At 40.4% G+C, this 22,632-nt stretch overlaps 1 protein-coding gene across 1 annotated transcript; it reads left to right on the top strand.

Moving 5' to 3' along the window:
- Positions 1–1,020: 1,020 nt before the first annotated feature.
- LOC121047255 lies at positions 1,021–21,668 on the top strand. Its single transcript, XM_042287443.1, has 12 exons — positions 1,021–1,378; positions 5,192–5,352; positions 7,031–7,089; positions 8,751–8,809; positions 10,476–10,534; positions 12,207–12,265; positions 13,925–13,983; positions 15,660–15,718; positions 17,396–17,454; positions 19,119–19,177; positions 20,853–20,911; positions 21,324–21,668. The coding sequence occupies exons 1-12, from the start codon at positions 1,021–1,023 to the stop codon at positions 21,438–21,440; spliced, it is 1,167 nt and encodes a 388-aa protein (XP_042143377.1). The 3' UTR covers positions 21,441–21,668.
- The last annotated feature ends 964 nt before the right edge of the window (positions 21,669–22,632 follow it).

Genomic DNA, 22,632 nt, shown 5'->3' with positions numbered 1-22,632 from the left:
CTCTTTCCATTGAATAAAGCGTACACTATCGATCTGGTACTGTCTAAAAATTCCACTTGTAATCTAGGACGAGACGATGCAATTTGACGAAGAGTTGCAAAAGCGTTGTGCGTGTTACCCACGTCGTATAATTTTATGTTAGTATTCATCGATCGAATTAAATCGTTACAAGCCTTTTCTCTATTATGAGATGAATCTAAATAATCTTGCGTCAAAGGCGAAGTAATGTTTTGGGCAATTACGTCACCCAAACCTATCCCCGGTTGTGCAAATGAAAAAAGCATAGTAGAAAACATGTGTGTATACATACTAACACTACACACTTCATCTACGTATTTAGTAAAAGACGGAGGTGCTTTCAAATTTTTGTCACAATAAGATATCAGGACGAGCGTGTGGTGTATAACCATTCTCAACATTTTGCGTGTGTAATATCTCAACGTTACGATTTCCGATAATACAGGATATTCTTGGTTCCTGTTTACGAGATTGGAGTGAACTAATGGATCGTATTTACTTTGTGTACCAACGTCAAAGGTCACGGAATTGTCCTCCGTTTGCATTTTGCTATAAAACATCATAATCTCACGCGCTGACGGTAAGGGACTAGTCACGTCTGGTTCTAAAGTGAGTGTATAGGCATTACGAATGTTTTCAAAAACTAATTGTACTCTATACATATTGACTATATTATATACATAATTAAAAAGATGTCTAAAGTACGACGAGTTTTAAAGAAACAGAGCGATGAAGAATTATTATGGATTAAATATGCAGCTATAGGTGTTGCAACTGGTGTTTCTTTAGGCGTTTTATACACTCATTATAAAAACAGATCAAGATTAATTGAAACCTGTCAAAGCTACTATAAGGCTATAGAAACACACCCATCTACAAACAAATCCGCAATTATTAGTAAAGACGAATTAAACTCAAAACTAAGCACATTATCATACGTTAACTTAAGATTATTAGCTAGTGACCCAACGTTACTATATCGCCTAATATATAGAATAAAAAATGTGGTCTAAATATTGCGATCTTAATCATTCGGTTTGTAACATAAATAGCGATGGTTACGTGTACAAACACGGTCGACTTATAGGGTACCCCAGTTGGTTTATCATCGAAGAATACGATAAACGCCACATAGAGTGTAGGGTCATCGAAGTCGGTCTGGATGCCAATGCCAAAGAAGAATGTACTCGTAGAACTTTGGTACCGGACATCATTTTATCACCTTACATCGATCGTTGGGAGACTAAACCACCCACCATTACCATCGATGGAGAATTTGTTTCGACGGTTTATACTGCACTCAAAGATTTAATGGAAAGTGGTGTAGGTACCAAAGATGCAATCGATCACAGTTTGGGAAGTATGATACCAGATGGCGATGTCATTTTAGATTTCCATTGTGTAGATTTGGCCTTTGCACTTTCGACGTCGTCTTTTCTAATGGATTTTTTCTTACATATTCTAGTACGCACATTTAGGAACACAGTTGTCCACATTAAATTAACTATGGATAATAACGAATACGAAAACAGAACCGTAGCACACGGATCGAACGTGTTGTATTTTTTTATGGAAAATCTAGTCTACTATTTACTCACCAAAAATTCGTCGAGAAACAGTGGTTTTGCCTCTCTCGAAATAGTAGATCAGTGCAAGGATCGCGGTTATTTCAGCGTTATAGACAATCAAGATCAAAGTCGAGACGTATTGGATCCAGACTTCGTAAGAAAAGCCGTCGTTGAAGCTTTTAAATTGTCCTCGTGGATTGGCGATGGATCTATTGACGTTGGTACACTATGCATACACGTTGGACATCTCAAAACCCCACCATCAATACACTTATGTAACGTAAATGCTCCAGTATCGTATGTAAAATATAATTCGGACAAACCAAAGGAGGCATATTTCGGAAACGTTGCAACCTTCGTTTTGAATCCTCCAGATGACGAAATATTTAACTGGGCTTTGATTAAATGCACGATTGCACACGTGAAGGGACTACATTTTCCAATAACGAAATTGGCATCGAGTCACGCTATTCCAAGTGAATTACATACTATATACGACGAAACAACTCTTAATAATAGTATTAGAGTCCTAGACTTGGGCTACTTCAATATTCCGATGTTTGTTTATGACGAAGAATCCATGAAAAAATTAAATGCAGTAGAATACTTACGTTGTGGAACTATTGGAGACGATCGCTGGTTTAATGCTCTGCATAAGACAATGTCCCCAGTGGCTTTCGAATGGAACAGTATGATTCGCGTTTTAAACGATCGTTGTGTTAAACCCGTTTCTTTAATTAATTTAGTGTCCGATCATGCAACCCATGTGGGCGTAACACACCCGGATGATTTATATTGGTTAACACCAGAGTTGGATGCAAATTCTTGGACGTCGGCATCGTTCGTCGATATACCACCATACAGTGTGTGTAGATGTATTCCAGACGATACCCCCGCAGACCAAATAATACCCAATATAAACCTTAAACAGAAACAAAGGTGGCCGTTTATAAATTTATTTAGGGTAAAGATATCTGTAGTAAATGGAGGCCCCTTGCATGGGTATCTATCAAATAGTATATTGAGGTTGAGAGAAGAACCACTATTACCACACGTACAAAAATTACACATTCGATGTCCGATCGATATGTTCATTACATTATGTAATAATCATTTAAATAAAGCCGAACGATTAGAAGATTTAACTGTTTATTGCGAATCCAGATATTGTGACGATAGTTATATTAAAGAAATAAATAAACTTTGTCAAACTGCACATAGATTAAAATCGCTATCTCTTTATACGAATCCGGGAACTACCGTAGAGTATATATTAAATCATATATCAAGCAAAAGTTTACAATCTTTATACTTAAATACAAACGACGTTAACGTTCCAGGTATAAGCACACCGATAATAACGGACGAGTTTGACAATCCAAAGGATGTCGCTGTACAAACATTAAGACGAGCGTTTCCAGAAATTAAATATTGTCTATGTTATTCCAACTCAAATTATAACATAGCTACGACACCTCAAAACATTCAACAAACTCCACATTATAACCCCCCACCAGTCATTCCCATTCGATCCATTCGAAAACCAGAAGAATCTATAGTATATCAAAAACCATCCACAAGTTTGAAACGACCCCATACACCACCACTCCCCCCTCTTTATGGTGGTGTTTTTGGCAATACAGTATCACCCGAAACTGTACAAGATTATACATTTGAGCGTATTCAAGAAGATCAAAATAATGACGAATTTACTCAAGAGAATAATGAAGTTCTAAATTTGTGTACACAAGATGATGATACATGCAACTATGCAGAGAAGCGAAAATGTAACGATTCCGATAATGTAGTTATATCTAACGCAACAACGTTGGATAATGACGAAGATTTTAAACAAACAGAATCACCAGAAAATCATACAGGGGTTTTTAATAACAATAATAAAAATAATAACGACGACGAATTTTTCAAAAAGCCGCAACAACCTCCAAAGTTTTCGACCACAAATATAGAAACATCCGATACAGATGATAACGAATATTTTAAACAACCGTATCCACCGTCCAATGTACCACAGAAAAATAACATAACCACAGTTGCTACAGATCATAATGATTCTTTAAAACAATCGTATTCATCGCCCACCATGCCAATCAAAAATAACGTAGAAACTTCCGATACCGATATTTCAGAATCGGAATGTTCCTTGAGATATATAGGTATGACACCAGACACAAGTTTAGTGGAAAATGATACGTTTTCGGATACTTCAGTTGATATAAAGAAATTTGGGAACATTACAAAACAAGAAGTTGCATCTATGAGGCCTGTTTTAAAAGCTGGATTTACACCTAATCCATATTTAACAGGTGAAAAGGTACAAGAAGAATTTGACGATATTTATTCTTGATGATTAAACTGTCCATTTTTTTGTGCTCGTTTTAATGTAAATTGACAACCATTGTTGCTTTGATCATGTTTCATTATTTCAAAAGCTAATATTTTTTCAAACTCCATATTAACCAAACCTTTCAATATATCAGGAAATGGGTGTGTGCATTGAAAACAAAATATTTGTGGTTCCGTATTACATATTGTATCAGGTGATACACAGATACCATTACTTGCTAATAGACTTGCATGGTCGTTATTAAATATCAGTTGAGATATTTGGTATGCTAGTTGTTGGTCGAACATTTTTATAGTAAAACATTATATGGGATGGGGACAAAAAACACAGTTAGTACACTTGAGCTAAGCTAGTCCAACCTCCTCCACTCCATCCAACATCCAATTATTTTATTGTTTTTTTCAATAATTTACGTTTATTCCCTAACACCTAGGCGCATTTCTATAATCGTGGCGGACTGCGTCCGGGGAAAGTGTGAAGAAGCTACAAAAAAAAATGTACAAAAAAAAAAATCCTACCTAAACCAGAAGCTATAAATTCCTAGCAAAAATTACAAAAAAAAAAAAAAGAAAAAAGTGTTATACGACACGACGATCCCCAGACAATCAGTACACGGGCCACTTACCTAACAAAAAGTATTAATAGAAATTACCTGCCTCACGCGCGCGTAAGCTAAGGAAAATTCGCGTACAATAGGGGGGGGAGAATAAGCCCTGACAGATTAAAAAGAAGGCCACCTCCTCCACTCCGACCGACCACGTCGACAAAAGCTAAAGGCTCTAGCTAAAATGCTATTGCGGATTCCCTAACAGCGGAACGCGTTTTGGAAAAAAAGATAAAGTTCCATAACAGTTCGGACTTGCAACCAACCAGAAACCAGACAAAACAACCACCATCGACGATAGCACAGGTTGAATTTTGAATAATAATTATTTACGTTAAATCCAATAGTCGAAAATGATGGTGTTCTCCAGTGGATTGCATTCCTCCTAACCTTAAAATTTTTCCGAAAGAGTATTTAAAAGAGAGAGAGAAGCAAGAAGATAAGGGATAAAAAAGACGCGGATAGCCTACGCGCATCGGCGAAACCCTAGCGTCCGTATGTCTCTCAACGCGAAGTCCCTAGCAATCGATAGCATGCATTTAACAAAGAGCTTGGATCATTGGCTTCCAAGAGTGGCGGGGAACTGATGCTAGTCTAAACTTTGTGACAAGCCCGAAGGACAGTGAATTGTAGGATGTATAATCAAGTCATCCGAGCCTCCTTGTAAACAGGTGGATGGCAACAAGAAAATATTTAGTCTTCCTTCGACTAAACGTTTTCTTTTCGCTCACTCAGAAAGACGATATACACCGAACGTCTTCAAGCCTTTGGCCCGTGGGGATCGCATACAAAAGGTGAGTTAATCTAGGGCTTTCGTTTTGATTTCACGTTCAGCCACTGCCTAACAAATTTTTTTTTTTTTTAAATCAAAGGCGCCAACCCCCTAGCCTTACAGATTTAAAATGCGATCAGGGTTGCCAAAAGGATTTAACGTCTCCATGCCCTATTCTACCCATAGCTGACCACGATTTTTTTTTTTTTTACATTTGGTGTGTGTGTGTGTCTGTGTGTGTGTTTTCAAGATAGCCTAACAAATTTTGATCATTTTTATGCATGTGTGTAATTTTTTTTTTGTTAAGTACGTGGTACCAAGTTAACGTCCCACAACAAATAAAAAACCAATCATTCCAACCCATACACCTAAAATTGGTTGGCATTTTTTTCCTAACAGTTTTTCTTGTTTATTTGTGTTTCCTTTTTTTGTCCAGAATATAGTTCCCGGAGACATCCTGGCACTCCCCTACAGTGTCACCTTCCCGCCAAACGGTTGCCCTAACAAAATCGAAAAGCTAGAGAGACAAACGGTCTTAAAACCAAACATCTAAATATATACACGCGAAGAAACAACAACAACAACAACCGCGTCCCTGCCTAGCCGCAAGAAGCTATGGAAACAGTAGGCACCTAATCTCGAGGCGGCCGCGACATCCTGTATGGGACAAAAAACACAGTTAGTACACTTGAGCTAAGCTAGTCCAACCTCCTCCACTCCATCCAACATCCAATTATTTTATTTTTTTTTTCAATAATTTACGTTTAATTCCCTAACACCTAGGCGCATTTCTATAATCGTGGCGGACTGCGTCCGGGGAAAGTGTGAAGAAGCTACAAAAAAAAATGTACAAAAAAAAAAAAAATCCTACCTAAACCAGAAGCTATAAATTCCTAGCAAAAATTACAAAAAAAAAAGAAAAAAGTGTTATACGACACGACGATCCCCAGACAATCAGTACACGGGCCACTTACCTAACAAAAGTATTAATAGAAATTACCTGCCTCACGCGCGCGTAAGCTAAGGAAAATTCGCGTACAATAGGGGGGGGAGAATAAGCCCTGACAGATTAAAAAGAAGGCCACCTCCTCCACTCCGACCGACCACGTCGACAAAAGCTAAAGGCTCTAGCTAAAATGCTATTGCGGATTCCCTAACAGCGGAACGCGTTTTGGAAAAAAAGATAAAGTTCCATAACAGTTCGGACTTGCAACCAACCAGAAACCAGACAAAACAACCACCATCGACGATAGCACAGGTTGAATTTTGAAAAATAATTATTTACGTTAAATCCAATAGTCGAAAATGATGGTGTTCTCCAGTGGATTGCATTCCTCCTAACCTTAAAAAAAATAAAATTTTTCCGAAAGATTATTTAAAAGAGAGAGAGAGAGAAGCAAGAAGATAAGGGATAAAAAAGACGCGGATAGCCTACGCGCATCGGCGAAACCCTAGCGTCCGTATGTCTCTCAACGCGAAGTCCCTAGCAATCGATAGCATGCATTTAACAAAGAGCTTGGATCATTGGCTTCCAAGAGTGGCGGGGAACTGATGCTAGTCTAAACTTTGTGACAAGCCCGAAGGACAGTGAATTGTAGGATGTATAATCAAGTCATCCGAGCCTCCTTGTAAACAGGTGGATGGCAACAAGAAAATATTTAGTCTTCCTTCGACTAAACGTTTTCTTTTCGCTCACTCAGAAAGACGATATACACCGAACGTCTTCAAGCCTTTGGCCCGTGGGGATCGCATACAAAAGGTGAGTTAATCTAGGGCTTTCGTTTTGATTTCACGTTCAGCCACTGCCTAACAAATTTTTTTTTTTTTAAATCAAAGGCGCCAACCCCCTAGCCTTACAGATTTAAAATGCGATCAGGGTTGCCAAAAGGATTTAACGTCTCCATGCCCTATTCTACCCATAGCTGACCACGGTTTTTTTTTTTTTTTTACATTTGGTGTGTGTGTGTGTCTGTGTGTGTGTTTTCAAGATAGCCTAACAAATTTTGATCATTTTTATGCATGTGTGTAATTTTTTTTTGTTAAGTACGTGGTACCAAGTTAACGTCCCACAACAAATAAAAAACCAATCATTCCAACCCATACACCTAAAATTGGTTGGCATTTTTTTCCTAACAGTTTTTCTTGTTTATTTGTGTTTCCTTTTTTTGTCCAGAATATAGTTCCCGGAGACATCCTGGCACTCCCCTACAGTGTCACCTTCCCGCCAAACGGTTGCCCTAACAAAATCGAAAAGCTAGAGAGACAAACGGTCTTAAAACCAAACATCTAAATATATACACGCGAAGAAACAACAACAACAACCGCGTCCCTGCCTAGCCGCAAGAAGCTATGGAAACTGTAGGCACCTAATCTCGAGGCGGCCGCGACATCCTGTATGGGACAAAAAACACAGTTAGTACACTTGAGCTAAGCTAGTCCAACCTCCTCCACTCCATCCAACATCCAATTATTTTATTTTTTTTTTCAATAATTTACGTTTATTCCCTAACACCTAGGCGCATTTCTATAATCGTGGCGGACTGCGTCCGGGGAAAGTGTGAAGAAGCTACAAAAAAAAAAAATGTACAAAAAAAAAAATCCTACCTAAACCAGAAGCTATAAATTCCTAGCAAAAATTACAAAAAAAAAGAAAAAAGTGTTATACGACACGACGATCCCCAGACAATCAGTACACGGGCCACTTACCTAACAAAAAGTATTAATAGAAATTACCTGCCTCACGCGCGCGTAAGCTAAGGAAAATTCGCGTACAATAGGGGGGGGAGAATAAGCCCTGACAGATTAAAAAGAAGGCCACCTCCTCCACTCCGACCGACCACGTCGACAAAAGCTAAAGGCTCTAGCTAAAATGCTATTGCGGATTCCCTAACAGCGGAACGCGTTTTGGAAAAAAAGATAAAGTTCCATAACAGTTCGGACTTGCAACCAACCAGAAACCAGACAAAACAACCACCATCGACGATAGCACAGGTTGAATTTTGAATAATAATTATTTACGTTAAATCCAATAGTCGAAAATGATGGTGTTCTCCAGTGGATTGCATTCCTCCTAACCTTAAAATTTTTCCGAAAGAGTATTTAAAAGAGAGAGAGAAGCAAGAAGATAAGGGATAAAAAAGACGCGGATAGCCTACGCGCATCGGCGAAACCCTAGCGTCCGTATGTCTCTCAACGCGAAGTCCCTAGCAATCGATAGCATGCATTTAACAAAGAGCTTGGATCATTGGCTTCCAAGAGTGGCGGGGAACTGATGCTAGTCTAAACTTTGTGACAAGCCCGAAGGACAGTGAATTGTAGGATGTATAATCAAGTCATCCGAGCCTCCTTGTAAACAGGTGGATGGCAACAAGAAAATATTTAGTCTTCCTTCGACTAAACGTTTTCTTTTCGCTCACTCAGAAAGACGATATACACCGAACGTCTTCAAGCCTTTGGCCCGTGGGGATCGCATACAAAAGGTGAGTTAATCTAGGGCTTTCGTTTTGATTTCACGTTCAGCCACTGCCTAACAAATTTTTTTTTTTTTTAAATCAAAGGCGCCAACCCCCTAGCCTTACAGATTTAAAATGCGATCAGGGTTGCCAAAAGGATTTAACGTCTCCATGCCCTATTCTACCCATAGCTGACCACGATTTTTTTTTTTTTTACATTTGGTGTGTGTGTGTGTGTGTCTGTGTGTGTGTTTTCAAGATAGCCTAACAAATTTTGATCATTTTTATGCATGTGTGTAATTTTTTTTTGTTAAGTACGTGGTACCAAGTTAACGTCCCACAACAAATAAAAAACCAATCATTCCAACCCATACACCTAAAATTGGTTGGCATTTTTTTCCTAACAGTTTTTCTTGTTTATTTGTGTTTCCTTTTTTTGTCCAGAATATAGTTCCCGGAGACATCCTGGCACTCCCCTACAGTGTCACCTTCCCGCCAAACGGTTGCCCTAACAAAATCGAAAAGCTAGAGAGACAAACGGTCTTAAAACCAAACATCTAAATATATACACGCGAAGAAACAACAACAACAACAACCGCGTCCCTGCCTAGCCGCAAGAAGCTATGGAAACTGTAGGCACCTAATCTCGAGGCGGCCGCGACATCCTGTATGGGACAAAAAACACAGTTAGTACACTTGAGCTAAGCTAGTCCAACCTCCTCCACTCCATCCAACATCCAATTATTTTATTTTTTTTTTCAATAATTTACGTTTATTCCCTAACACCTAGGCGCATTTCTATAATCGTGGCGGACTGCGTCCGGGGAAAGTGTGAAGAAGCTACAAAAAAACAAATGTACAAAAAAAAAAATCCTACCTAAACCAGAAGCTATAAATTCCTAGCAAAAATTACAAAAAAAAAGAAAAAAGTGTTATACGACACGACGATCCCCAGACAATCAGTACACGGGCCACTTACCTAACAAAAAGTATTAATAGAAATTACCTGCCTCACGCGCGCGTAAGCTAAGGAAAATTCGCGTACAATAGGGGGGGGAGAATAAGCCCTGACAGATTAAAAAGAAGGCCACCTCCTCCACTCCGACCGACCACGTCGACAAAAGCTAAAGGCTCTAGCTAAAATGCTATTGCGGATTCCCTAACAGCGGAACGCGTTTTGGAAAAAAAGATAAAGTTCCATAACAGTTCGGACTTGCAACCAACCAGAAACCAGACAAAACAACCACCATCGACGATAGCACAGGTTGAATTTTGAATAATAATTATTTACGTTAAATCCAATAGTCGAAAATGATGGTGTTCTCCAGTGGATTGCATTCCTCCTAACCTTAAAATTTTTCCGAAAGAGTATTTAAAAGAGAGAGAGAAGCAAGAAGATAAGGGATAAAAAAGACGCGGATAGCCTACGCGCATCGGCGAAACCCTAGCGTCCGTATGTCTCTCAACGCGAAGTCCCTAGCAATCGATAGCATGCATTTAACAAAGAGCTTGGATCATTGGCTTCCAAGAGTGGCGGGGAACTGATGCTAGTCTAAACTTTGTGACAAGCCCGAAGGACAGTGAATTGTAGGATGTATAATCAAGTCATCCGAGCCTCCTTGTAAACAGGTGGATGGCAACAAGAAAATATTTAGTCTTCCTTCGACTAAACGTTTTCTTTTCGCTCACTCAGAAAGACGATATACACCGAACGTCTTCAAGCCTTTGGCCCGTGGGGATCGCATACAAAAGGTGAGTTAATCTAGGGCTTTCGTTTTGATTTCACGTTCAGCCACTGCCTAACAAATTTTTTTTTTTTTTTAAATCAAAGGCGCCAACCCCCTAGCCTTACAGATTTAAAATGCGATCAGGGTTGCCAAAAGGATTTAACGTCTCCATGCCCTATTCTACCCATAGCTGACCACGATTTTTTTTTTTTTTTACATTTGGTGTGTGTGTGTGTCTGTGTGTGTGTTTTCAAGATAGCCTAACAAATTTTGATCATTTTTATGCATGTGTGTAATTTTTTTTTTGTTAAGTACGTGGTACCAAGTTAACGTCCCACAACAAATAAAAAACCAATCATTCCAACCCATACACCTAAAATTGGTTGGCATTTTTTTCCTAACAGTTTTTCTTGTTTATTTGTGTTTCCTTTTTTTGTCCAGAATATAGTTCCCGGAGACATCCTGGCACTCCCCTACAGTGTCACCTTCCCGCCAAACGGTTGCCCTAACAAAATCGAAAAGCTAGAGAGACAAACGGTCTTAAAACCAAACATCTAAATATATACACGCGAAGAAACAACAACAACAACAACCGCGTCCCTGCCTAGCCGCAAGAAGCTATGGAAACTGTAGGCACCTAATCTCGAGGCGGCCGCGACATCCTGTATGGGACAAAAAACACAGTTAGTACACTTGAGCTAAGCTAGTCCAACCTCCTCCACTCCATCCAACATCCAATTATTTTATTTTTTTTTTTCAATAATTTACGTTTAATTCCCTAACACCTAGGCGCATTTCTATAATCGTGGCGGACTGCGTCCGGGGAAAGTGTGAAGAAGCTACAAAAAAAAATGTACAAAAAAAAAAAAATCCTACCTAAACCAGAAGCTATAAATTCCTAGCAAAAATTACAAAAAAAAAAGAAAAAAGTGTTATACGACACGACGATCCCCAGACAATCAGTACACGGGCCACTTACCTAACAAAAGTATTAAAAGAAATTACCTGCCTCACGCGCGCGTAAGCTAAGGAAAATTCGCGTACAATAGGGGGGGGGAGAATAAGCCCTGACAGATTAAAAAGAAGGCCACCTCCTCCACTCCGACCGACCACGTCGACAAAAGCTAAAGGCTCTAGCTAAAATGCTATTGCGGATTCCCTAACAGCGGAACGCGTTTTGGAAAAAAAGATAAAGTTCCATAACAGTTCGGACTTGCAACCAACCAGAAACCAGACAAAACAACCACCATCGACGATAGCACAGGTTGAATTTTGAATAATAATTATTTACGTTAAATCCAATAGTCGAAAATGATGGTGTTCTCCAGTGGATTGCATTCCTCCTAACCTTAAAATTTTTCCGAAAGAGTATTTAAAAGAGAGAGAGAGAGAAGCAAGAAGATAAGGGATAAAAAAGACGCGGATAGCCTACGCGCATCGGCGAAACCCTAGCGTCCGTATGTCTCTCAACGCGAAGTCCCTAGCAATCGATAGCATGCATTTAACAAAGAGCTTGGATCATTGGCTTCCAAGAGTGGCGGGGAACTGATGCTAGTCTAAACTTTGTGACAAGCCCGAAGGACAGTGAATTGTAGGATGTATAATCAAGTCATCCGAGCCTCCTTGTAAACAGGTGGATGGCAACAAGAAAATATTTAGTCTTCCTTCGACTAAACGTTTTCTTTTCGCTCACTCAGAAAGACGATATACACCGAACGTCTTCAAGCCTTTGGCCCGTGGGGATCGCATACAAAAGGTGAGTTAATCTAGGGCTTTCGTTTTGATTTCACGTTCAGCCACTGCCTAACAAATTTTTTTTTTTTTTTAAATCAAAGGCGCCAACCCCCTAGCCTTACAGATTTAAAATGCGATCAGGGTTGCCAAAAGGATTTAACGTCTCCATGCCCTATTCTACCCATAGCTGACCACGATTTTTTTTTTTTTTACATTTGGTGTGTGTGTGTGTCTGTGTGTGTGTTTTCAAGATAGCCTAACAAATTTTGATCATTTTTATGCATGTGTGTAATTTTTTTTTGTTAAGTACGTGGTACCAAGTTAACGTCCCACAACAAATAAAAAACCAATCATTCCAACCCATACACCTAAAATTGGTTGCATTTTTTTCCTAACAGTTTTTCTTGTTTATTTGTGTTTCCTTTTTTTGTCCAGAATATAGTTCCCGGAGACATCCTGGCACTCCCCTACAGTGTCACCTTCCCGCCAAACGGTTGCCCTAACAAAATCGAAAAGCTAGAGAGACAAACGGTCTTAAAACCAAACATCTAAATATATACACGCGAAGAAACAACAACAACAACCGCGTCCCTGCCTAGCCGCAAGAAGCTATGGAAACTGTAGGCACCTAATCTCGAGGCGGCCGCGACATCCTGTATGGGACAAAAAACACAGTTAGTACACTTGAGCTAAGCTAGTCCAACCTCCTCCACTCCATCCAACATCCAATTATTTTATTTTTTTTTTCAATAATTTACGTTTATTCCCTAACACCTAGGCGCATTTCTATAATCGTGGCGGACTGCGTCCGGGGAAAGTGTGAAGAAGCTACAAAAAAAAAAATGTACAAAAAAAAAAATCCTACCTAAACCAGAAGCTATAAATTCCTAGCAAAAATTACAAAAAAAAAGAAAAAAGTGTTATACGACACGACGATCCCCAGACAATCAGTACACGGGCCACTTACCTAACAAAAAGTATTAATAGAAATTACCTGCCTCACGCGCGCGTAAGCTAAGGAAAATTCGCGTACAATAGGGGGGGGAGAATAAGCCCTGACAGATTAAAAAGAAGGCCACCTCCTCCACTCCGACCGACCACGTCGACAAAAGCTAAAGGCTCTAGCTAAAATGCTATTGCGGATTCCCTAACAGCGGAACGCGTTTTGGAAAAAAAGATAAAGTTCCATAACAGTTCGGACTTGCAACCAACCAGAAACCAGACAAAACAACCACCATCGACGATAGCACAAGTTGAATTTTGAATAATAATTATTTACGTTAAATCCAATAGTCGAAAATGATGGTGTTCTCCAGTGGATTGCATTCCTCCTAACCTTAAAATTTTTCCGAAAGAGTATTTAAAAGAGAGAGAGAAGCAAGAAGATAAGGGATAAAAAAGACGCGGATAGCCTACGCGCATCGGCGAAACCCTAGCGTCCGTATGTCTCTCAACGCGAAGTCCCTAGCAATCGATAGCATGCATTTAACAAAGAGCTTGGATCATTGGCTTCCAAGAGTGGCGGGGAACTGATGCTAGTCTAAACTTTGTGACAAGCCCGAAGGACAGTGAATTGTAGGATGTATAATCAAGTCATCCGAGCCTCCTTGTAAACAGGTGGATGGCAACAAGAAAATATTTAGTCTTCCTTCGACTAAACGTTTTCTTTTCGCTCACTCAGAAAGACGATATACACCGAACGTCTTCAAGCCTTTGGCCCGTGGGGATCGCATACAAAAGGTGAGTTAATCTAGGGCTTTCGTTTTGATTTCACGTTCAGCCACTGCCTAACAAATTTTTTTTTTTTTTTTTAAATCAAAGGCGCCAACCCCCTAGCCTTACAGATTTAAAATGCGATCAGGGTTGCCAAAAGGATTTAACGTCTCCATGCCCTATTCTACCCATAGCTGACCACGATTTTTTTTTTTTTTTACATTTGGTGTGTGTGTGTGTCTGTGTGTGTGTTTTCAAGATAGCCTAACAAATTTTGATCATTTTTATGCATGTGTGTAATTTTTTTTTGTTAAGTACGTGGTACCAAGTTAACGTCCCACAACAAATAAAAAACCAATCATTCCAACCCATACACCTAAAATTGGTTGGCATTTTTTTCCTAACAGTTTTTCTTGTTTATTTGTGTTTCCTTTTTTTGTCCAGAATATAGTTCCCGGAGACATCCTGGCACTCCCCTACAGTGTCACCTTCCCGCCAAACGGTTGCCCTAACAAAATCGAAAAGCTAGAGAGACAAACGGTCTTAAAACCAAACATCTAAATATATACACGCGAAGAAACAACAACAACAACCGCGTCCCTGCCTAGCCGCAAGAAGCTATGGAAACTGTAGGCACCTAATCTCGAGGCGGCCGCGACATCCTGTATGGGACAAAAAACACAGTTAGTACACTTGAGCTAAGCTAGTCCAACCTCCTCCCCTCCATCCAACATCCAATTATTTTATTTTTTTTTCAATAATTTACGTTTAATTCCCTAACACCTAGGCGCATTTCTATAATCGTGGCGGACTGCGTCCGGGGAAAGTGTGAAGAAGCTACAAAAAAAAATGTACAAAAAAAAAAAATCCTACCTAAACCAGAAGCTATAAATTCCTAGCAAAAATTACAAAAAAAAAAGAAAAAAGTGTTATACGACACGACGATCCCCAGACAATCAGTACACGGGCCACTTACCTAACAAAAGTATTAATAGAAATTACCTGCCTCACGCGCGCGTAAGCTAAGGAAAATTCGCGTACAATAGGGGGGGGGAGAATAAGCCCTGACAGATTAAAAAGAAGGCCACCTCCTCCACTCCGACCGACCACGTCGACAAAAGCTAAAGGCTCTAGCTAAAATGCTATTGCGGATTCCCTAACAGCGGAACGCGTTTTGGAAAAAAAGATAAAGTTCCATAACAGTTCGGACTTGCAACCAACCAGAAACCAGACAAAACAACCACCATCGACGATAGCACAGGTTGAATTTTGAATAATAATTATTTACGTTAAATCCAATAGTCGAAAATGATGGTGTTCTCCAGTGGATTGCATTCCTCCTAACCTTAAAAAAAATAAAATTTTTCCGAAAGATTATTTAAAAGAGAGAGAGAGAGAAGCAAGAAGATAAGGGATAAAAAAGACGCGGATAGCCTACGCGCATCGGCGAAACCCTAGCGTCCGTATGTCTCTCAACGCGAAGTCCCTAGCAATCGATAGCATGCATTTAACAAAGAGCTTGGATCATTGGCTTCCAAGAGTGGCGGGGAACTGATGCTAGTCTAAACTTTGTGACAAGCCCGAAGGACAGTGAATTGTAGGATGTATAATCAAGTCATCCGAGCCTCCTTGTAAACAGGTGGATGGCAACAAGAAAATATTTAGTCTTCCTTCGACTAAACGTTTTCTTTTCGCTCACTCAGAAAGACGATATACACCGAACGTCTTCAAGCCTTTGGCCCGTGGGGATCGCATACAAAAGGTGAGTTAATCTAGGGCTTTCGTTTTGATTTCACGTTCAGCCACTGCCTAACAAATTTTTTTTTTTTTTAAATCAAAGGCGCCAACCCCCTAGCCTTACAGATTTAAAATGCGATCAGGGTTGCCAAAAGGATTTAACGTCTCCATGCCCTATTCTACCCATAGCTGACCACGATTTTTTTTTTTTTTTTACATTTGGTGTGTGTGTGTGTCTGTGTGTGTGTTTTCAAGATAGCCTAACAAATTTTGATCATTTTTATGCATGTGTGTAATTTTTTTTTTTGTTAAGTACGTGGTACCAAGTTAACGTCCCACAACAAATAAAAAACCAATCATTCCAACCCATACACCTAAAATTGGTTGGCATTTTTTTCCTAACAGTTTTTCTTGTTTATTTGTGTTTCCTTTTTTTGTCCAGAATATAGTTCCCGGAGACATCCTGGCACTCCCCTACAGTGTCACCTTCCCGCCAAACGGTTGCCCTAACAAAATCGAAAAGCTAGAGAGACAAACGGTCTTAAAACCAAACATCTAAATATATACACGCGAAGAAACAACAACAACAACAACCGCGTCCCTGCCTAGCCGCAAGAAGCTATGGAAACTGTAGGCACCTAATCTCGAGGCGGCCGCGACATCCTGTATGGGACAAAAAACACAGTTAGTACACTTGAGCTAAGCTAGTCCAACCTCCTCCACTCCATCCAACATCCAATTATTTTATTTTTTTTTTCAATAATTTACGTTTATTCCCTAACACCTAGGCGCATTTCTATAATCGTGGCGGACTGCGTCCGGGGAAAGTGTGAAGAAGCTACAAAAAAAAAATGTACAAAAAAAAAATCCTACCTAAACCAGAAGCTATAAATTCCTAGCAAAAATTACAAAAAAAAAGAAAAAAGTGTTATACGACACGACGATCCCCAGACAATCAGTACACGGGCCACTTACCTAACAAAAAGTATTAATAGAAATTACCTGCCTCACGCGCGCGTAAGCTAAGGAAAATTCGCGTACAATAGGGGGGGGAGAATAAGCCCTGACAGATTAAAAAGAAGGCCACCTCCTCCACTCCGACCGACCACGTCGACAAAAGCTAAAGGCTCTAGCTAAAATGCTATTGCGGATTCCCTAACAGCGGAACGCGTTTTGGAAAAAAAGATAAAGTTCCATAACAGTTCGGACTTGCAACCAACCAGAAACCAGACAAAACAACCACCATCGACGATAGCACAGGTTGAATTTTGAATAATAATTATTTACGTTAAATCCAATAGTCGAAAATGATGGTGTTCTCCAGTGCATTGCATTCCTCCTAACCTTAAAAAAAATAAAATTTTTCCGAAAGAGTATTTAAAAGAGAGAGAGAGAGAAGCAAGAAGATAAGGGATAAAAAAGACGCGGATAGCCTACGCGCATCGGCGAAACCCTAGCGTCCGTATGTCTCTCAACGCGAAGTCCCTAGCAATCGATAGCATGCATTTAACAAAGAGCTTGGATCATTGGCTTCCAAGAGTGGCGGGGAACTGATGCTAGTCTAAACTTTGTGACAAGCCCGAAGGACAGTGAATTGTAGGATGTATAATCAAGTCATCCGAGCCTCCTTGTAAACAGGTGGATGGCAACAAGAAAATATTTAGTCTTCCTTCGACTAAACGTTTTCTTTTCGCTCACTCAGAAAGACGATATACACCGAACGTCTTCAAGCCTTTGGCCCGTGGGGATCGCATACAAAAGGTGAGTTAATCTAGGGCTTTCGTTTTGATTTCACGTTCAGCCACTGCCTAACAAATTTTTTTTTTTTTTTTAAATCAAAGGCGCCAACCCCCTAGCCTTACAGATTTAAAATGCGATCAGGGTTGCCAAAAGGATTTAACGTCTCCATGCCCTATTCTACCCATAGCTGACCACGATTTTTTTTTTTTTACATTTGGTGTGTGTGTGTGTGTGTCTGTGTGTGTGTTTTCAAGATAGCCTAACAAATTTTGATCATTTTTATGCATGTGTGTAATTTTTTTTTGTTAAGTACGTGGTACCAAGTTAACGTCCCACAACAAATAAAAAACCAATCATTCCAACCCATACACCTAAAATTGGTTGGCATTTTTTTTCCTAACAGTTTTTCTTGTTTATTTGTGTTTCCTTTTTTTGTCCAGAATATAGTTCCCGGAGACATCCTGGCACTCCCCTACAGTGTCACCTTCCCGCCAAACGGTTGCCCTAACAAAATCGAAAAGCTAGAGAGACAAACGGTCTTAAAACCAAACATCTAAATATATACACGCGAAGAAACAACAACAACAACCGCGTCCCTGCCTAGCCGCAAGAAGCTATGGAAACTGTAGGCACCTAATCTCGAGGCGGCCGCGACATCCTGTATGGAACAAAAAACACAGTTAGTACACTTGAGCTAAGCTAGTCCAACCTCCTCCACTCCATCCAACATCCAATTATTTTATTTTTTTTTTCAATAATTTACGTTTATTCCCTAACACCTAGGCGCATTTCTATAATCGTGGCGGACTGCGTCCGGGGAAAGTGTGAAGAAGCTACAAAAAAAAAAATGTACAAAAAAAAAATCCTACCTAAACCAGAAGCTATAAATTCCTAGCAAAAATTACAAAAAAAAAGAAAAAAGTGTTATACGACACGACGATCCCCAGACAATCAGTACACGGGCCACTTACCTAACAAAAAGTATTAATAGAAATTACCTGCCTCACGCGCGCGTAAGCTAAGGAAAATTCGCGTACAATAGGGGGGGGAGAATAAGCCCTGACAGATTAAAAAGAAGGCCACCTCCTCCACTCCGACCGACCACGTCGACAAAAGCTAAAGGCTCTAGCTAAAATGCTATTGCGGATTCCCTAACAGCGGAACGCGTTTTGGAAAAAAAGATAAAGTTCCATAACAGTTCGGACTTGCAACCAACCAGAAACCAGACAAAACAACCACCATCGACGATAGCACAGGTTGAATTTTGAATAATAATTATTTACGTTAAATCCAATAGTCGAAAATGATGGTGTTCTCCAGTGGATTGCATTCCTCCTAACCTTAAAATTTTTCCGAAAGAGTATTTAAAAGAGAGAGAGAAGCAAGAAGATAAGGGATAAAAAAGACGCGGATAGCCTACGCGCATCGGCGAAACCCTAGCGTCCGTATGTCTCTCAACGCGAAGTCCCTAGCAATCGATAGCATGCATTTAACAAAGAGCTTGGATCATTGGCTTCCAAGAGTGGCGGGGAACTGATGCTAGTCTAAACTTTGTGACAAGCCCGAAGGACAGTGAATTGTAGGATGTATAATCAAGTCATCCGAGCCTCCTTGTAAACAGGTGGATGGCAACAAGAAAATATTTAGTCTTCCTTCGACTAAACGTTTTCTTTTCGCTCACTCAGAAAGACGATATACACCGAACGTCTTCAAGCCTTTGGCCCGTGGGGATCGCATACAAAAGGTGAGTTAATCTAGGGCTTTCGTTTTGATTTCACGTTCAGCCACTGCCTAACAAATTTTTTTTTTTTTTTTAAATCAAAGGCGCCAACCCCCTAGCCTTACAGATTTAAAATGCGATCAGGGTTGCCAAAAGGATTTAACGTCTCCATGCCCTATTCTACCCATAGCTGACCACGATTTTTTTTTTTTTTTACATTTGGTGTGTGTGTGTGTCTGTGTGTGTGTTTTCAAGATAGCCTAACAAATTTTGATCATTTTTATGCATGTGTGTAATTTTTTTTTGTTAAGTACGTGGTACCAAGTTAACGTCCCACAACAAATAAAAAACCAATCATTCCAACCCATACACCTAAAATTGGTTGGCATTTTTTTCCTAACAGTTTTTCTTGTTTATTTGTGTTTCCTTTTTTTGTCCAGAATATAGTTCCCGGAGACATCCTGGCACTCCCCTACAGTGTCACCTTCCCGCCAAACGGTTGCCCTAACAAAATCGAAAAGCTAGAGAGACAAACGGTCTTAAAACCAAACATCTAAATATATACACGCGAAGAAACAACAACAACAACCGCGTCCCTGCCTAGCCGCAAGAAGCTATGGAAACTGTAGGCACCTAATCTCGAGGCGGCCGCGACATCCTGTATGGGACAAAAAACACAGTTAGTACACTTGAGCTAAGCTAGTCCAACCTCCTCCACTCCATCCAACATCCAATTATTTTATTTTTTTTTCAATAATTTACGTTTATTCCCTAACACCTAGGCGCATTTCTATAATCGTGGCGGACTGCGTCCGGGGAAAGTGTGAAGAAGCTACAAAAAAAAAAATGTACAAAAAAAAAAATCCTACCTAAACCAGAAGCTATAAATTCCTAGCAAAAATTACAAAAAAAAAGAAAAAAGTGTTATACGACACGACGATCCCCAGACAATCAGTACACGGGCCACTTACCTAACAAAAAGTATTAATAGAAATTACCTGCCTCACGCGCGCGTAAGCTAAGGAAAATTCGCGTACAATAGGGGGGGGGAGAATAAGCCCTGACAGATTAAAAAGAAGGCCACCTCCTCCACTCCGACCGACCACGTCGACAAAAGCTAAAGGCTCTAGCTAAAATGCTATTGCGGATTCCCTAACAGCGGAACGCGTTTTGGAAAAAAAGATAAAGTTCCATAACAGTTCGGACTTGCAACCAACCAGAAACCAGACAAAACAACCACCATCGACGATAGCACAGGTTGAATTTTGAATAATAATTATTTACGTTAAATCCAATAGTCGAAAATGATGGTGTTCTCCAGTGGATTGCATTCCTCCTAACCTTAAAAAAAATAAAATTTTTCCGAAAGAGTATTTAAAAGAGAGAGAGAGAGAAGCAAGAAGATAAGGGATAAAAAAGACGCGGATAGCCTACGCGCATCGGCGAAACCCTAGCGTCCGTATGTCTCTCAACGCGAAGTCCCTAGCAATCGATAGCATGCATTTAACAAAGAGCTTGGATCATTGGCTTCCAAGAGTGGCGGGGAACTGATGCTAGTCTAAACTTTGTGACAAGCCCGAAGGACAGTGAATTGTAGGATGTATAATCAAGTCATCCGAGCCTCCTTGTAAACAGGTGGATGGCAACAAGAAAATATTTAGTCTTCCTTCGACTAAACGTTTTCTTTTCGCTCACTCAGAAAGACGATATACACCGAACGTCTTCAAGCCTTTGGCCCGTGGGGATCGCATACAAAAGGTGAGTTAATCTAGGGCTTTCGTTTTGATTTCACGTTCAGCCACTGCCTAACAAATTTTTTTTTTTTTTAAATCAAAGGCGCCAATTCCCTAGCCTTACAGATTTAAAATGCGATCAGGGTTGCCAAAAGGATTTAACGTCTCCATGCCCTATTCTACCCATAGCTGACCACGATTTTTTTTTTTTACATTTGGTGTGTGTGTGTGTCTGTGTGTGTGTTTTCAAGATAGCCTAACAAATTTTGATCATTTTTATGCATGTGTGTAATTTTTTTTTTGTTAAGTACGTGGTACCAAGTTAACGTCCCACAACAAATAAAAAACCAATCATTCCAACCCATACACCTAAAATTGGTTGGCATTTTTTTCCTAACAGTTTTTCTTGTTTATTTGTGTTTCCTTTTTTTGTCCAGAATATAGTTCCCGGAGACATCCTGGCACTCCCCTACAGTGTCACCTTCCCGCCAAACGGTTGCCCTAACAAAATCGAAAAGCTAGAGAGACAAACGGTCTTAAAACCGAACATCTAAATATATACACGCGAAGAAACAACAACAACAACAACCGCGTCCCTGCCTAGCCGCAAGAAGCTATGGAAACTGTAGGCACCTAATCTCGAGGCGGCCGCGACATCCTGTATGGGAAAGAGTGGTAAGGCCCCGAGTGGGGGGATAAAAATAGAAGGCAGCGGCATCTCACCAACAGACCGTTGACGCAGGAGCAGGACGTTCCAAGGGCAGGCTTAGGAGATTTCTTGAAGAAGTAATTTTTGTTCGGTGGACGTCGCCCCTTTTATACACCAACTCATGTTTACAAACAAACCGGAGCGCCCCTAGCGGACGCCACCGGCGCCGCGCATGCGCGGTGGATGGTGGGCAAGAAGCCCGCCGTCGCCCATAAACAAACCATTGAATTGCGTTGTTTTCGGCGTCGGTGGGAGTCCCCGTGCTCTTTTTCGCGTTGGAATTGTTGATGCTACGTCCTCCTAACAATGTCTGACTATTTGAGCGGCTTCAGCAAAACTAACGAGGCAAAACTTTGCGTGAATAATGTGACGTGCGTCGATTCATTTCACGTGGACGCCGCAGAATGGGCGCTAAAGCCTGACTCCCACGATGAGATTCTGCTCGCTGTTTTCAGACGCGACGTTGCTCGGACTGCAAAAGCGCGGACCGTAGCTGAGATGGTGGACGTCGATACTGAAAACCGCAAGTAGAATCGGGCATTACAAGTCGGTGATGGCCGCTGGTAACAATAATGATAAACATCTTCTTGTATCTGTTTACACTATAGCCTACTTACCCCAACCAACCTTCAAAAGTGTTTTGAGGCCTGCACTTAGTTCTTATCGCAATTACCGGGTCAACTTTTGGTTTCCGGGCCGCTGTCGTTTGGACGAGCTGACGACAAAAAGCAGCCAAGTTTGAAAGAGCAGACGACAGTTCGAACGCACGCGTAATGGGGTACGGGCAAGAAGCACCGCGTCCCGCGTCAACAAACCACTCGAATTTCACGTTGTCGGCGTCTGTGTGAGTCTGCCTACTCTTTTTCGCGTTGGAATTGTCGATTCTACATCCTCATCGCAATGTCTTACCACTTTAATCGCTTAAGCGAAATTATCAAGGCTCGTTACGCCGCTAAACTTTCCGTAAATAATTTGACGTGCGGCGATTCATTCGCATGAACGCCGCAGAATGGACGCCAAAACCATGATGAGATTCT

This window comes from Ixodes scapularis, unplaced genomic scaffold, assembly GCF_016920785.2.
Source record: "Ixodes scapularis isolate PalLabHiFi unplaced genomic scaffold, ASM1692078v2 PGA_scaffold9__187_contigs__length_104089568, whole genome shotgun sequence".
Lineage (NCBI taxonomy): Eukaryota > Metazoa > Arthropoda > Arachnida > Ixodida > Ixodidae > Ixodes > Ixodes scapularis.
The sequence above is the reverse complement of the archived record's forward strand: the minus strand, read 5'-3'. Positions and strand labels throughout refer to the sequence as shown.